The sequence below is a fragment of the Amblyomma mixtum genome, chromosome 1 (genome assembly GCF_055824585.1).
Source record: "Amblyomma mixtum isolate Tamu chromosome 1, ASM5582458v1, whole genome shotgun sequence".
Classification (NCBI taxonomy): domain Eukaryota; kingdom Metazoa; phylum Arthropoda; class Arachnida; order Ixodida; family Ixodidae; genus Amblyomma; species Amblyomma mixtum.
The window spans coordinates 262410556-262428453 of record NC_143012.1 but is presented as its reverse complement, the minus strand read 5'-3'; the positions used below and the strand labels follow the sequence as shown (position 1 = coordinate 262428453).

The window sequence follows — 17898 nt, the reverse complement described above, 5'->3', positions numbered from 1 at the left end:
TGTAATCGCTAAACTACTGTCTTTTCAGGTTAATAACCCAACATGGACTTTACGGTTGCCGATCATCTGGTCTTGAAAGTATTATATGCATTACCATAACTACTGCTAAGGCAATGTCCTCGGCCCAGTTCTTCGAACTGCACTTTTTCTCTTTCTATTTCTTCTGAACGTTTTTTTTTTCGGCTTTTTAATAAGTAGAGAGTACGTCATTATTTGAGAAAGGTGCCACCGATTGGGGTATTTAATGCATGCAGCGGCAGTAGTGAGACTAGCGGCGGCACCATGTCAAAGCGAGCCTTTCCTGGCCTTCGAAGCGTGAACGCCCAAATACTGTTTCTTTAGTCACGATGACGTCACTACCAAATCGGGTGGAGGCGAACTGAAATCTCACATATTTCGGCCACAGGTTTCTTCACTTGCTCGCTTCTCTGCCGATCCTACCATCTGGGTTTTGATGAAAAATGTGTAGAATTGCGGAGGAAAAGAAACAGAGAAAGATACTACTGCTAAAGGCAGGATCTGAAGGAGGTCGTCTACCTCTTGCCGTAGCAACGAGCATACATTGCATTACAGGCTTCATGGCTCACTTTTCGGATGTCCATCATATTCTGCAACAGATATGCACTTATACCCAAGGCGGCTAATCCACTGCTTTCCACATTGCTACTGTTCCCAATGTTCAAGCCCGGTCGCAGTGGGGCTCGTTTCAGTGGTGGCCAAAGAAACGTCTCCAACATGGACCCATGGTCACCGACGAAGCGTCCATGTCTGTAGTTGTTCCCTCTGCAGCGGTGAAAATATGTTTTGTAGGAGGGCTCTCTTGAGCTAGCTCAGAGATATCCATCCTCAAACTCTTTGTCAGCAATGTGAGCCAAGGAGATGGCGCCACTGAGAAGGTTATGTTCTTCCCCCCTCCTGACGTCCAGCGCCATAAAAATATACGCAGGGTTAAACAGTATCCATATGCATGATATCTAACATTTAGACGGAACACGGAGGGGGGGGGGGGGGGGGGGGGCGTGGCCGCGTTCTTCGACGTACAAGAGCGTCCGTCGCCACTGAACTGACAGGCAGCCTGGCAGAGGGCGCGAGGCGCCAGACCCAGGTCCCTCTGCGCAACCACCATTTTCGTTTCAATGCGAGATCATAAAGGAAACACTGGCGCTCCAAACAGCAAAGGAACGTCGTTCTGTGTTCCTCGACTGTGTTCCAGGAGTACCGGTGACGTTCTGTTCCGCCAGGGTCCTTGACTGAGGACTCCGCCCGTCATTAAAAGATGCAATGAACTTTAAAAAAAAATGTTTTTAACGCTACCACATAGGACTGAAGCTCGTCGCATACAACCGCTTGCAGAAGCTTCCGCAAGGCCAGCTTCCACTGATGCCAAGCTACTGCAGGGTCCCCTAGCGTAGGTAGGAACGGTGGCATGGCGGGAAAGCTCCGACCGACTCGATTCTCGAAGCACGGTTCCCACAACGCGAAACTGCGCAGAGGCCTCTTCGCCATTCTGTTGTAGCCGCTATGTCGACGGAGGAAACGAACAGGAGCAGCTCAGGGTAGACTACATTGCTAGCAGGGATTGCAAGTTGGAGAGAAGAGAGAGAAGTGCTGCATGGTGGATGTAAGTCAGTAGGGAACATGACTGTGAAACTTAGGGGGGGGGGGGGGGGTACAAGACCACAATTATGTTCATTCCTGAGAAGACTATGGTTTCAATGCAGCCTCGCTTCTCGCCCGCCTCTGTCCTTGCTGCCAGGCAGGCTGAGTGCGGAGAGTTGTGTTTGTTCAGAGCTGGTGCAAGGCGCGCCATGATCCCAACTTGGGACATGGTATACCACGTTTCCCCTGTTAGGCGGTCTGCTAGGCCAACCGCGGATAATTCTATTCTTATATAGCTGTTGTATATATTATTTCTGAATGTTTACAGCATTTCGTCTTTATCGGTATCCGTCGCCAGCATCTTTTTTAAGAGCACCGTGTCAAGTAAGCTAAAAGAACAGACACCTTTATAACATCAAAGTGATGAGTGCCACGCTCGACTGATGTGCTCCGGCCTCATCGCTTAGTGCATAAGCTTTGTGCGGGGCTTCAAGGCGTATTTCCATTCCGTCGATGGTATATTGACCCAAGCTCTGTCTTTTAGGGCGAAAGCTCTATTACGACCAGAGCTGCCAAAGCCCGGCCATCCCTGAAGCCTTGACATAGAACATGGCCTTGAATAAATAAAGAATTGAAATAAATATTACCGCGACTGGAATTCGTACCTGCGGCGGCGTGAACAGATCAGCTTCGCTGACCACTGCACGGGACACAGTGCTATCGCAGGCGTTTTTTTATTATTGCACGGAAAAATGCCGAAAAGCAAAATCGGAATATGTTCATACCGCATAACCAAACCGTACCTCTGCCCACGTACCAACGACCCAACCGTACCTTAAAGAAACAAGGTGAAGAGCCAATTTGCTCTGAAATACTTTTAAGAAAACGCCAATAACAGTATTAAAATTTATACAAAAAACAAAAAAGCTGCTTTAATTTCAACTGAAAAGCCAGGACGAGAGCTATTGGGTGTAGCGGCACAGCAGCAATGTCGTTCTTGCAGTCTCAGCATACAAATAGATCCGGTCTCCGGCGTATGATCGCAACCCTTTACACTAGAAGTACACACAAAAAACAGCGAACCTATCTCAGCGCAAAACAGCACGGTTCGGAAGTGCGCCCCTTCAAGTGGTAAGTCCTACCTGGAGCATTCTAAGCATGCCGTGTAGTTTTTTTTTTCAATTTTTTTTCGAAAGACTGAAGGTTAGGAGAAAATCAACCATGCCCCGATTTGTTATGCTGCCGTTGTGTTCGTATTCGCTTCTGAAACTACCCGTTTTATTTTCTCGCAAACAATGTTCTTTGTTTGTACATCGTGAACGCGTTTGCACCAATGAGAACAGACCTCGCTTTTATTTCCGCACAACCATCAAGGACGGGATATTCAGCTCCGTGCTACACCGTTTCGTTCGCAGCTACCGACTGTGAACAACTTTAGACTTATCTTTCCACATGCTTGCGACTGCGCGTATGGTAGTGCGAACCAGAACTACGCACAACCGCGCAAATACAAAACGCCACAAAATAGATTATGCCGAACATTCTAACACGGCCACAGCAGGCCATACGATGAGTCAAAGTAGGTTTATATTAGTAAACTTAAATTGCTGACTTTTTATAATGAGGCCTGAAATACAGGTAACCAAGAGCTCTGGACGCAAGCTTGGAGAAAGGAAATTCTTTATCAAAGCAATAAAAAATTCGTCACAACATACATATGTGGCGCTGTTTTGGAAATCGCTCGTATGGCAGAAGGCCGCTGATTGCTCTTCACCATTAACATCACAGTTGTCTATTTTTAGCCGCGTTCAGGGTTCGTCTAGATTCATCGTGCAGACATTCACGAACGGCAGCAAAGCAAATCAACCACGAAGCTGAGTACAGTGGCCGGTTTGCCAGATCTTTTGTATTTCTGTTGTTTGCACAGCATTTTGTATCGTGCAGCGTCGGTCCGTCCTTACCTGAAAAATTGCGGACACTCCGACAAAACAAATGAGGAAAATGAGCCGGCCGTGTGTGGCTCTCAGATAACACTTGTATGCTTCGCACAGCTCTCTCGTTTGCTCCAAACATTTTTGGGTCTGCCAGTCTCTTCTCCAAGAAACTTTTTGGTCGTGCGATGTTGAAATGTTTTTGAGCAGATATGCGCAGTAGTCCCTTAGGAACAATCCATCGCGCACTCTTAAATAGGATTCCACGCAGAGCGCCACCAAATAGTTAATAGGTACGTACAGCGTAACAACAAGAGTAACAAGTCACCACTTGTGGCATTCAGCGAGCGACGTTATCAAGCAGCAAGTGAAAAAGTAATACGCACAATAATGCACGACACTAATACATTGAGACAGCGAGACATAGCTAGTCAGTGTGCTTGAAGAGTCATGCGCAGACCGCAGCGTACAACGCTTCATGTGCAACGGTATACAATAAGCCCGAGTCACCAAAATTTTATGCGTCTACCTCTAAATACAGGTTCATCACTGAAATATTTTTAAGAAAGCGCCAATAACAGTATTAAAATATATACAAAAACAAAAAAGCTGCTTTGATTTCAACTGAAAAGCCAGGACGAGAGCTATTGGGTGTACCGGCACAACAGCAATGTCGTTCCTGCATTCTCAGCATACAACTAGAGCCTGTCTCCGCCGTATGATCACAACACTTTACACTACAAGTACAAACAAAAAACAGCGAACCTATCTCAGCGCACAACAGCAGTCGTCACGTGTAGCGGGCGCATACTACGTAACCACTGCTCCCTAACCTCCCTGTTACCCAGCTACGTATCATTACGTCTAACAAAGTGTAGAGGGAAAAAAAGAAAGTCTTCATCATATTTAACCCAACGGTCTTCTGAAACGTCCTCAGCCCAGTCGTTCTCATCACAGCACACAGTTGTCCGAGACGAAATCCTTTCGCTCGGAGCATTCAAATGCATTGTCGAATTCGGGCATATTGTGGAGCGGCAGCATGCAGTTGCCGCGGGGCGACAACGGGTTGGGCCGCTGATCGGCGTTACACCATAGCAAGCAGAACCGTGTGAAGAAGACCACCTGCGCGCCCGGCCAGAGGGCGCTGAAGGCGTCCGAGTTGTCCGTGGCCCGCCTGAAGCTTGTTGCCATACTGTCGAAGGCGAGCCGTAGACCGTGTGCCCCCAGAAACATGGCGCGGTGCTGTTCCTCGTCGCTTCCGGCCACTTCAGTGTGCAGCCCGAGTCGCCGGTAGAGGCGCTGTAGACAGCGAATGCTACTGTTATACCGGCGTAGTGCCGCCGGCGTCCACCTTGTGTCGTTGTACTGCGGGCAGTGGACGGAGGGTTCATATGAGATCAATTTAGGAAATCAAGACTCCATTGTTGAAGGATTCTCGCTTGAGAAGGCACGACAGCCTCTCTATCATCGGGACGTTTTACTTTTTGTGAGGCTCTGCCCGACACAACAAAAGAATTCACAGGTAAATAATATACGGAAAGGTGCGCAGTGTTGGTGGATTAATAAATTTATGCTAACTATATTACTTGCAGGTGCAGAAAGTACAGAAAACGATAGGATTAACGGTAGAATCGAAATAAACCTTGACCTCAAGCCAACATGACGCATATGCTAACTGCCAACGCCCCCTCATGCGTGGCATGTGCTTGCGCAGAAAATCGTTTTCTTAGCCTGCGTCAGGGATGGTTCGCTGGTACACAACGAGCCTGAAGTGGCAATCTCCAACACCTTATATACCCTAATTCCCCTCTGCCTACTCCCATCTACATGATAGAGCTCATGTGATATGATGAGCGACATTTTTTGGCACTTTTTGCCGTCCATCGTAAAACCACTGCCGGAAGCCAGTGATTCAACAACCGCTCGGTGCTATCTAACTTGATCGCTTACACACCTTTCAATCTGTCGCAATATATTTGCAGGCATACAGCAGTGCTGTTTGCTGTGTCGATCGCAGTGCTGTACACACAGCACAGCGAGCGAAGCATGCATTTCTAGGCGCACCAGTAGTGTTTTCTCACGCCATGTGCCCGCATTTATAGAAATATGCTTCCACGCAATGTCGGTGCCGCACCCGGCGTGCGTTAGATAATGGCGTAAAAAAAAAGTGCCGAAATGAGCCGTCCATACTTGCTCGCCTCGGATCTTCTGCTGTTGGTCCGAGCCAGCAGCAACTGCCGGGGCGATGGCCTCCAGGATGGCAGCGGCCAACAGCGCCCCCACGGTGCCATAGTTGAAGTATGCAGGCACGCCGACCGAGTAGAGCAGCGGCGGCCGCTGGAAAACCGTGGGCACGAGCACAGCGTCTTGCGAGGCCGAGTGCGCGAGCTGAGAACGCTGCTCGAGTCGCAGCAGCAGAAGCTGCAGCCGCGTCGGAGGCTGCCGCAGCCGCAGTGTGTGCTCATGCTCCAGCACGCGCACGTAGAGGCGCACAAAGTCGCCGCCGACCTCCTTGAGGAACCGGGATAACGACGGGTAGTCGAGCTCACCTCGGCTGGCAGCCTGCGCGGGAAAGAAATGTTGGTTCTTGTGTGCATTAGAAAACTACTCGCTTTGGAAACCAGGTGCACTGTAGTGGTCACTCAGATTAATTGGTGACCAGCTGTGCATGCGCGACTTCCTGTTCGCAGCTTGTACAATAGTACCAAAAGATGCATAAGCAGACGAAGTCATTCAAGCACTGCGTGAGAGCTATGTATATACCCAAAAAATAACTGGAAGCTATACACGGTTTACAGTGCGCTTGCCTCATTTACCCGCGCCTGAAATCGTGTGAGTAATGAAAGCGGAGCGAGTTGTGCACGAAATGTAAGATGAACAGTGAAACTTTATTTTTCCTATCATATATGTTGCAAAATTTCGACCATCAATCCATTAACTACTCGGATTATATAAAAGGACAGGGTTTCTATTAAACGCGACTGGCAGATGCGTTCAAAGCAATTTCCAATATGATGCGAGTGTTTTCTCGATAAAATTGGCATCACAACACGGCCAGAGCGATAGCACGAACTCAAATATTGTATGTCAAGGGCACTGGCTTGGTCTTTATATGACTTTGTGTGGAAGGAAAATGCAGATCTCAAATTTGCTCGATCTCGAAAGTACTGCCTCAAAAATGTGGCCTGCAATGCCGGCAAAGCAGAGCAATCAATCGGGCGTTCGTCATTTTATTTAAGACAGGTGACTGCTCGTGCATACCTCTGTGCTAATACTTTTTTGTAGACTTAGATCCAGTACGTTAAAATGGGTCCTTAATGTTCCTCATTTAAAATGATTTCAACTAGTAATGTAAACAAAATCCCAGATTATACTGCATACAACTTTTCCTTTTCCCTCTGTTTAGACAGAGCGCACGGTCTACGCTTAACGCGCCCCTTTGGAGAGAAACGGAAGAAATGACGGATATTAGTAGATCCACCAAAGCCTTGAGTTCCTGCCCAAGAGTAAAGCTCCTCCTGGGCATTAACTGAAGTAGCCAGTTAGGTATTTTTTAGGTATCTCAGTGCCCGCACGAGCGATGAAAGTTGTCAGGACTGGAGGGAACAAAAGTGCGATCTGGCATGGCGAAAAGCAATCGCCCTTGACCAACCTTCAGTATTTTTGGCAGCTGACGAGTAATTCTGCACCAGGAAATCAGGCGTTAAATTGTGTAAACTTCCATAACTACAGCTCTTTTGACGGAACAAAATATGAAGAGGCACAACACACAGAGCACTCTCAGTGTTGTGTCTCTACATCTTCACTGTGCTTCTCCTGTGCCGTCAAATGCGCTGTAGTTATGGAAGTCGAAAACCAAGTCACTGAACGGACTGTATTGTGGAACTTCATTTCTAGCACAAAGGGCTCTTTTAAAAGCATGTGTTCTTGAATAGCGCTTTGTGTTTTGAGTCTTCTCTGTGATTCCTTCAGTGCGATCAAAAGCGATGTAATTTGGGAAGTCAGAACCCAACTCGCCCAACGGGTTGTAAACGGTCTAAACGACGAATTTCTCTCATGGTTGACGGCAGCCACTAAATCCACCACCACATAGTAACGGTGCGAGAGTGGAAATTGAGCATATCTCAGAATGATAAGCTTGTGCTCATACATCACTAGAAGCAAATGATAAGCTTATGCTTATACATCACTGGAAATAAAATACACATTTTTCTGTGAACTGTAATGTCCAACGGGGTACACTGTACGTTTTGAAAGCAGTCTTCTCGAAACGTAGAGAAACTACGATGAGAAATAAAAAGAGACTACAGTGGTACACAATGGCAATCTTAAGAAAGCTTCGTGTTTTGCGACTGCAGGATCAGACTTAAATTGATTAATATCAACAACGCAGATTTTTTTCCAGATACGTAATCGGCGGTATGGTGGCTTGAGCATCGGTGGCATAGTGGCTTGCCAATAGGAAATGGAAGCAATTTGGTTTTATTGTCTCATGCGCAGAGAAAGTGGCAAGCCAGCTGTAAAAACGTCACTTTAAAATGAGTGCTTTTTTCTGGGACTGAGCGCCCGCTTGAATGGCAGTTCAAAGTGATACCTCAATGAGGGCAAAATGAACTTACTTTAGACTCTTCGGCGACGAAGATAAGAGACACCCTGTCTATATCTTCTATGGTGTCCTCCCAGGAGGTCTCCGGCAACCATCTAAATAAGGCTGAGCCACGGGCTGCCTCCTTTACTTCGTTGAACATCGTGTAAAGGGTTTGCGAGCTGTCCTCTAAGTCAAGCAATCCCGCGAAAAGGTCCGGCCAGGCGTACCCAAAGCACTTCCGTGCCAGGTCGAGGCAGAAATGGTCCGTCTTTGAAGGATGCGCCGCGGCGTGCTGTCTGGCCAGCTCCAAGGAAAGTAAGTCAGCGTCCAGGTGTGACGCCAGGTACAATGCAGCCTCGCTCACGCTACTATGATTGTGTAACCTCCTGAAGGCGCTTTGGACGCCTTCTACACCGGATGCGAAGGACGTGTCCGAAGCGCGCATGGTTTCAGCGCCCGGACCCACGACTAGGTTCAAGGCGACTATCCAGTCGCTACTGGTCACATCCGGCACAAGATTCTCGAGTAGTGCGGGCAGCGGCAGCCTTTGATCTTCCAACACGATGCGGTCGCCCAAGTCCAGGTCGGCCGCGATAAGCTCGTCGAGCCTTAGAACCAGCGCACGCTCGTCGGCGTCCTCCACTACGCGTCCTAGGTAGCTCTCGAGCTCTGCCCGGTTTCCCCACATCGCAAGCTTGCCGAGCAACGACTTTCCGGACGACAGCCGCAGTACTGCTCTGCCTCCCTCGTTGAGCAGCTCGAGAGCGAAGACCGTGTGGAATCCTGCCAGTAGCGATGTGCGCACAATCAGCCCCACGAGATCCCGGTAGGTGCTAGCGCCGCGAACCTTCGTCCAGTTGAGACGTTCACGCACAGACGTCAGCGTCGTCTTGAACGACGCGGCCGTCGGTTCCTCCAAGACGTAGCTATGGCACCTCTGGTATACCACGGCCAACACTCTTGCACCTTCCGCATCTTTGTCGCTGTTGGCGGGCGCTGCATAAACATGATCAAGGCATAATTTACTTCGTACACTAGCACTTTTTGACCTCTCCTCTTTGAAATTCCATAAGACTAACCATTACCATTTACTTCGTGTATATCCGCTGTCTAATCTATTGATGGTAGAGATTTTCATAAAAAATTCCATAAGGCTAACCATTACCATTTACTTGGTGTATAGTCGCTGGCTCATTTATTCATTGTTGGTATTTCCAGAAAAAACTGGGCTAAGCGCACAGTTAGGTTGTCAACGATCAGGAAATTCTCAGCGTATTCTCCGTATGCAATGCTTGTAATATCCATTCTCAAGTTTTAAAAATGTGCTCAACTCAATTGGCTTTTGCATATCCTCAAAATTTTATAGAATTTTTAGGAGATGCCACAGGCAACATATTCTTGCAGTTTTTTAGGACAAGCACAAAAGTGCTCCACATTAGGTGTTTCGTCTATGCACCTGACCCTGTGCCCGCTTCGAACTCTTATCGATTCGTTCTGGCCCTTGCATCTGCTGCTCGTCCTCATTATCAGTCTGTAGAGTGACTGTCACATGCAACTTGTGGTCCTGATTTCGATCCTAGGACGAGGAGGACTTTCTCTTCAACTAGAGAGCTACTGTGAATGCTGTGTATCTTCTGATTGCAGCCGTACGTCCCCGCTTTGGTGTAAGCTAATGAGTTATTAGTCTTTCATTAAACATTTACTCATCTTAGTGTGATTCCCCTAATTATCAAACAATGTCTTACATGCCTTTAGTGGCAACTGCGGGGCGCATCCATTCCAAACGCTAAATGTGGTACAGTCCGAAATTCTAGGCTCACATCATAGCTTCCTACGAACAAAAGCGTACAAGAATGCACTACAGTACTTAATGTTGTGTTTTATGTCCGAAGCACTGGAGACTACTAGACAGTAAATCGCTGCGCTTTCGTCGTGTATTGGACCAATTTATCTTCGCCGAATTCTATAACTCTTCCAGTTGCCCTTTAATGAAAGTGGCATCATAGACGTGTTTCTACTACGACCATCGTGATGTCGTCCCCTAAGTGCTCCCTTCACGCTGGGAAGACAGAAGAGATGACCGCAGAACACTGACCGCGTCATCTTCGTTTTATTAAGCTAACGCTCGCATCCTGGACTGGCGGTGCCTTTATGAAAGCAAAGTAAAACGAGTTATTTTACACCCTTTACATTTAGCATCCGGCTCCGCTCTTTCCGTCTGGAAGTCTGGGGCGAGAAGACGGCTGCTGATCGTGGCGATAGAGGCATCTACGCTGTCCTTGAGGAAGCTGCTGGGCCCGTCCTGGTCGGTGGCACGATCCATCCAGGAGTCGCAAACGTAGCCGTAGAAGTTGCTGCATGTGTCCTTGTTGGTGTTGAGCAGCCGCTCTAAGTAGTCGCGGGCTTCGATGCACTCAGCCGTGTCGCACATCCCATACTGCTTGGAAGGCTTGTTCGAGAGCACCAGCAGCAGAGTAACCACGGCCAGCGCGAACACGACTGCCAGTACCCCCGCCACGACCACGTACAGGTAGCGCTCCTCCATGCAGTTAATCTCAGTCACGAACGTCAAGTTCATGGCTGCAATCGTAAGCGCGGTTAGGCTTACTGCAGCGATGAAAGCCATGGAAAATCGCGGGCATCTGGAGTAGTCAACTAGATGAAACTAAGTACTGGAGGCGACTGCTCATTTGTTCTGAAAGAGAGGCCAATGGGCACCTAAAAAGCGTGACACTGGCAAGCATTCCGATCGGCGAGTCATTCGCTTTTTTCGACGTTTCTTGCTAGAGGCCCTAGCAAGAGGCCCGTGTAATATGCGATGTCAGTGCACGTTAAGAACGCCAGGTGGTCGAAATTTCTGGAGCCCTCCACTACGGCGTCTCTCATAGCCTTAGTCGCTTTGGGACGTTAAACCCCATAAACCAAACCTTTTCTTGCTTCGAAGTTGAAAAACTACAGGCTATTCTTACGTCTTCTGGTCGTATTATCAGTGTTTCAGAAAGATAACTTACTGCTGTATACTTGTAGTGACCGTGTCAAATGATATATGATACCAAATCACAAATTTTTGTGGATGATATGTGCTACTACGGAATTGAAAACACCTTTTTCGAACACGAAAACTGCAAAATCCTAAAGCAGCTTTGCTGCGTGGCTTTTACGAGAGCCAAACCATGGCAGAAGGTGGTTTATGATAGTGCGCCTGCCAGTGAAAATTTGCTCTCCCTATTGTCTGATCTCGGTTCCTTAAACATAATTTTTGACAGAATGTTCTACTTGAAAACTACTTTTTTCTTCTTTAAGTGATGCCTTTCTGTTCCAGAAACTAATGGGGAAGTCTGATTAGCCACGGTCAAGGCAGCTAGAAAGAATCAGTGATGAAAGCGGAGGAGCTGATCCGAGATGCCGTAGGTTTTCAAATCCGGTACCATAAGCAAAAAACGTAATTTTTGATAGTTTGTCTTGTCCTCTACAACGTCGGCATTCGCAGGATCGTAACAAATGCAGTAAGCAATCTTCATATCACTCTCTCGTCGTACATAGCCACTTTTCTTGCTGAATGGGCGAACGGAAACTGTATTTGCTAGAACACGAAACAAGTCACGTGAACAACATACCAATTCGCCTGGCCCCGTGCTTTGCGACTCAAACACGGTGCATTCCCATGCCTTGCAGCGCAGTGTCTGAATTACGTGACTAACTCTGCCCTTTTCGCATGTGCCTGATGATTAGCACGGCAATGCTCTACTTACACGGAAAACAGTATCAGCAGGGAAGCGACCGAGTTTTCAAGTAGCAATAACTTACTAATCTTACCTCAACAAAGAAAACGCCGTTAATACAGCCTACCGTAGGAAGCTGTTTCTCAGTCGTTAAGCGCTAGTAAAGCAGACTAGTTAACTCACGGTAGAAGGACCAGTGAGACGACGAGACCACGTTGCTCTTCTTCAAGGCTGCCTCCCGGGATGACGCAGGCGTGAAGCTTTCCTCGGCAGAAAGGTCCGCGTTTCGGTTCTTGGCAGCTGAGGCCGCCTTCGACTTCCTGCGGTGCCGACGGCCGGCCTGCTTCGGGCTAGTCGGCTGCACCGCGGGTTGAGGTGCCTCAGGTTGATGAAGGGAAACCGCGATCGGTGCGTCCGTAGCAGCTGCGCCATCGACGTGTGCTCCCGCCGCTGCGGGCTGGTCGGGAGAGTTTTCGGTGCCGGTAGCTGCTTTCGCTCCAGCAACAGGTGGAGTCATTGCTGCCTTATGCGTTCCGCCCGGGACGGCGTCCAAGTCGGATGGTTTAGGCCTTCAAGAGAAGCGACGGGTCAAGAAAATAATTTTAGTGTTTGTTTTTTGTACGGAGTCTGATCTCTCGTATAGTATATGCAGAAGTTCCTTCAAGGCACTATGAAGAGACTTACGCTGCACTAATGTGTGATGGCGCATGACACCGTGTTTACTCGCATAATGAGCATAGCCCTTGCTTTGGGCTCACAAAGTGCAATCTGATTTACCTCGCCCAATCGACGCAATTTTTTCTTTTGGCGCTATAACGACAGTGAATGATAGCAGGCGCCCCCCCCCCCCCCCCTTTTTTTTTGAACGCTCAAAACTAAGCGGGAATATTAAGCCCACTACAGCTTTTGCCAAGTATACCATTCCTCACCCTATTCGAGGAACAAGCAATAAGTATATTCCGCCCAGAATCAGAGAATAGAAGCCATGAGTGGGAACAATGGGTTTCTCTCGGAGACCTGCGCTACTAATTATTGTAACAAAATGTTGAAGGTACGCCTCGCGCTGGATTTGGTGAGGAAAGTTAAAAGTGAACGCTACTTGAGTTTTCTTTGGATAGCATATGGGCCATTGCGCGAGAAATACTGGCGTGTTTAAGGTAAAAGCTGTTGGAAATACCATCGAGCATTGAAGCCTTGCTAAAGCATGGCTTGAGTTTTCTTCAAAGAATGAATCATGCCAGATGAAATATTTATTCCCCAGCCTACTTACTTTTTTCCCAATATATTACCGCTTTACTGAATGCACTCCAAAATCGTCAGTCTGCTGGAGAAAAAAGTGCGTTCATAGGTGGAGTTCATAGCTATAGCTGTCGGCAGGGAATGCACGCAGAATCTTGACGGAAACGCATACGCTGGTTGAGCAGCATTTTTCTATGCGAAAACCTTGCTTTGGGCCTCATGTACTGCGTTGCATGATGACCCACGAGGGGACACTTTCTTCTTTGATGAGCCAAATCAGAGGCGATGCAGCATACATGTGGTACTTCTCAGATATTTTTTAGCACATCCAAAATCATATTCATCTTTGCACAGCACAGAAAATATGCAAGACGAGGCGTTCGAAAAGCTCGTTACGGGTTGACAACGCGCATGCATACTCGTGTCTGCATGAGCCTGCGCAGGGTAGCGGATTCCGCGTCTCAAGAAGGGATAAAATAGTTTCGCCTGCCATGTAACAACCACACGGAGCGTGATTGCCGTTGGGGGCTTCCTGTTTTGAACTTCCTGCGTACAACAACTACATGCATGATCAGTGCGCAGAAGCGAGACGAAAGGTTCAAAGCTATGTTTGTGCCTAATCGTTGTCTCGGTGGTCTGTTTCGCGCAGTTTTAATTACGAGACCCTTCGCACTCCTGGATATGCACGCCGCGCTGCTTTTCTCGCATATCGACGCTAATTTTCCATCGATACGGCGAAACAGCGTTTGTTCTTTAGTATGTCATTCGTCGCTGCTGCACAAGTCTTCAAGCGGAGATGCCAGCTGCACCTCGTTTTTAGGCAATTTTCTAGCATACAAAAAAGTTATTTAGGGTAAAAATGACATATTTGCTCTAGGTGACCCTACCCAATCAATCTAGCCTGAAGTAGTATTCCTCCTTGGTTTTCCATTCAGGACTTAACGCCTAGGAGAGCGCTCGTTAGCTATAACACCTTAAAATAGACTATTCTTATATCTCGCACAAGTAGCTGTTGCACTTACTGCCAATCAGCTCCCTCCGCGCCTTGCTGGTAGGAAGTTGTGTCCGTCTCTGTGAACACCAGCTGTCCCGCAGCGACCGTTTTAATTTATTAGGCAAGGTGGCGATGGCCACCATCGCGACTTCATCATCATCATCAGCCAGACTGCGCCCACTTCAGGGCAAAGGCCTCTCCCATGCTTCTCCAACACTGATCTCCCCTAGGTGGCTGCATACCGCATTCCCGCTTTTCGGGACGAGCGCGAGTGAAGCCACCGGAAGTTGGACGGCTTGTCGCTGAAGTCGGTTGTCTGCTGTGTATTCCAATGCAAAAAGTCGCGTCTTTCGCCCGTTCGTTCTCAGCTTCTTGCGTTGTTCTCGTGTAATGTCTGCTGTTATATGAAAGGAACAAGCAAGCTGAACTCGAGAAATGTGAGCATTGTGTGCAGAACCCTGTAGTTTCAGAGAAACCGAAGAAAACAGGCATGCAGGTCGCACCCTTCCGCGGCAAACGGGTACGTGCATTAAACCCTATATTCTTGTCTGAGTCGTGTCTTCCGATCGTGAAGGAGAAGTAGTGGAATGACGATGAGGCTAGGCCATCTTAAAACCAAATTTTCGAGCACAAAAGAAAAGGCACAGCGCGAGAGGAACGACTGACAAGAAAGACGAATGCTGCAGTGCGCGTGAGAAGCGCTGTTAGAAGTCAACTTCACCAAGGACCACGAATTAAAGCCAAAGCAGGCTTAACTTGCTACAGAACGAAACAGTACATAACACGCTCCGTCGAAAAAGCAGTACCATACCTTTTGGAGGCGCTAAAGTGAACCAACCGAACACCTTCGACACCTCACCAGATAGTAAAATAGCCCTCGCTCCGGTTCGGACTACACATAATTCGGTAAAAAGGTCGCTGCAAATTCAGCTGCCTGGTGAAAGTCTCCGCCTATTCTTTCATAAATTTATCCCCCATTGATAGCATAACTTGGGCTTGTGCATGGGAACAAGCATCAGAGTAAAGAGCAGAGTTGGCGAAGCTAGGCAAAGGAGACGACACCGAGCCGAGTAGACGAGGCTCCATCCTTGCTGCGTGTAGCGACGTCCTGTCGTCTGCTAGTGTCGTCCCATTGCGATGCAATGGACCCTAATTTTTGAAACGTCTTTCCCGAAGGCTTCGCTGGCCTCCTCGCTCATTTCACGGCGCAACAGGTAGGCATTGTCACGTAAAAAGACAAGAACGACGAAAAGACGAAATGCTAAGTGGGAAAACAAAACTGTAACTGAAAAACCGTGCTGAGGTCCGATTTCATGCACTGCCAAAGGCTGACTTCCGGGACAAGGCCACTTACTTCCGGTGGCTTCACTTTCGGGCGCCCGATACGGCATCCAGCTCCCCTAGTGGAGATCAGTGCTCTCCAATTAACGCTGCCCTTTGCCAGTTGCGGCCACCGCGGTTATCCCCGCAAAATTCTTAACCTCCTCCGCTCACCTAACTTTCTGCCGGCTCCTGCTACGTTTGCCTTCTCTTGGAATCTACTCCGTTACTCCTAAGGGCCACCTATTAAATTGCTTTCATATTAATTTCCCTGCCCAAGCCCATTTCTTCCTCTTGGTTTCGACTAAGATGTCATTAACCAGCGTTTGTTTCTCCACTCACTCCGCCCGCTTCCGATTTCTCAACGTTACACCTATCATTTTTGTTTCCATAGCTCGCTGCGTTCTCTTCAACTTAAGCTGAACCCTCTTTGTTAGCCTCCACGTTTCTGCCCCATAGATGAGTACCGTAAGATGCAGCTGTTGTAGACTTTTCTCTTGAAGGGTATTGGCAAACTGCCATTCATGTTGAGAGAACCTGCCATATGTGCTCCACCCCATTCTTATGCGCGACTTATTGGATGCCAACAACACATATTCTTATTCGCGACTGATTGGATGCCAGCAAGACATATTCTTATTCGCGACTTATTGGATGCCAACAAGACATATCTCTGTAGCTTTATCGACCTGCGCGGCACACCAAAGACCCGAAGCCTAATCACTTAGAAACCAATCAGTATAGTGCTTCGCCGGCATCGGCATCATGCCCACACACACCAGAACATGGGAAACAGGTAGGGAAATTTTGGTTAAGACGTACTAGGCAATACCTTGTGTAGTATTGATTGTGAAACATCCCTCACCTGGTAGCATCGAGGTTTGACTTGGACTTGTTCAGGACTGCAGTAGCTTTGGCAGCATGCGCAGGTAGCGCCGGTAGCACAGTTGAAGCCTGGACAACCTCCTTGCCTGGAGAGCAGGACTTGATGGAGCGTCCAGGCGTTGGCTTGCTCTGATCGGAAAGCCCAGAGGGCGCACCACTGGAAGCGACGGCACTGCAAGACCCGGGTAGCGGTGGATGCTTCGGTGAGTCGCTGCATCCGCCTCCAGCGGTGGTGCTCGCTGCGGGCGGCTCACTGCAACTGGAGCTCCTGGTGGGTTGCTTGGTGCGCTTGGGTCGCAGGGACCGCCGGTGCTTCTGCCTCGATTCCTTGAGCGGGCCGTGTGGTTGCGTGCCTTGAGGGTTGGCGCCAGGGTCCATTGGCTGCCCGGGGCCTTTCGCTGTTCAAAAGCAGGGCTGAAGAAAGGGAGAAAGCAGCAGAAAGCGGAGCGCTAAGAAGAGCAGCCGTCGGAACGCAGCGTGAGCTTCTTCTGCGTGACCTCGTGCGCCCGTGCTATTGGCGTTCGCTGCACTTCTTCTTCCGCCTTTTTAACCACGCAACCAATGTATGGAGCGTTTCTGCACTGAGGCCAAGTTGGTGCTTTTACAAAAGCATTGTTGTCCAGATATATACGGGACCACGGCTTATGAATGCAAGTGAAATATGAGTGTAAAAAATGAAAACAGAAAAAGAACACGCTGTTCGGTGGTGACATTCCGTATGATTTAACCGAATGCCAGAGCGAATGTTGTGAACAGAAGGCTCAGGAAAGGACTCGGTTTCTGAATTATTTGTGGAGTTACAGAAGCGCTAAGAATTGGAACCTGGGCTAGCCGGCGGACGGTTAAAGGGAGAAGGTAAGCGCTAGCTTTGCCATGTATTTTGGCACATTTTTTGGTGCATTTTTTTCAACAACCGATTGAGGCAGCGCCTACCTGTTTGTTTCATTTTTATCGCTGCTTTATGCTCTTTTTAGTGAACCAAAGCTATACAATTAAAACAGTAATTTTTTTAAATATTTTTCTCTCGAGATCTAGATTAAAGTCCACTTTTGGTGTTATTTCGGTTTTTAAAATAAGAACAGATCGTAACTCTTGAATAAAAAATTTGTTCAGTATGTCCCTCCATGCTCACATAAAACACAGACGAAGAAACGGCTTTCTGCCTCGTATTCTCTTGAAGATAATAGTACCGTCATAACAAAAAAAAAACATGTTTTGAGAAAATTCAGTTGAAACTGAAAAGTAAATTCAGTTTAAACTAAAAAGAAAATTCAGTTTAAACTAGAAACTAACTTTACTACCATGTTTTTTGCTTTGGCAAGTTTTGCTGACCGATTTATTTTATTGACAAGACCTCCGTAGTCATTACTCAACTTACCTTAGACTTTTCTGCCAGTTGTTTAGTTTTCTTGGTTTCTTTTTGTTTTACTTGCTAAGCAGCTCAGCCTGCAGTGGAAACTTGTCACCAGTGAACTTATCTCAGCGGGTGGAGACTGTTACTGCTTCAGAATAGCCAAAACGGCTCCAGTACCTTTGCTCTTGCTAATTTACCGCTGTTGAATACTATGTGAGCACCATCTTTGCACATCTTTAGTGCCCTCGGTACTAAAGTGGAATTTT

At 47.9% G+C, this 17898-nt stretch overlaps 1 protein-coding gene across 1 annotated transcript; it reads right to left on the bottom strand.

Annotated features, from left to right (window-relative positions):
* Positions 1-4481: 4481 nt before the first annotated feature.
* On the bottom strand, positions 4482-16656 carry LOC149371595 (uncharacterized). Its single transcript, XM_089585202.1, has 6 exons — positions 16259-16656; positions 12024-12409; positions 10309-10698; positions 8150-9114; positions 5721-6092; positions 4482-4895 (listed from the first exon to the last, which is right to left on the bottom strand). Exons 1-6 carry the CDS (start codon positions 16654-16656, stop codon positions 4482-4484), a joined length of 2925 nt encoding a protein of 974 aa, XP_089441328.1.
* Between the last annotated feature and the right edge of the window lie 1242 nt (positions 16657-17898).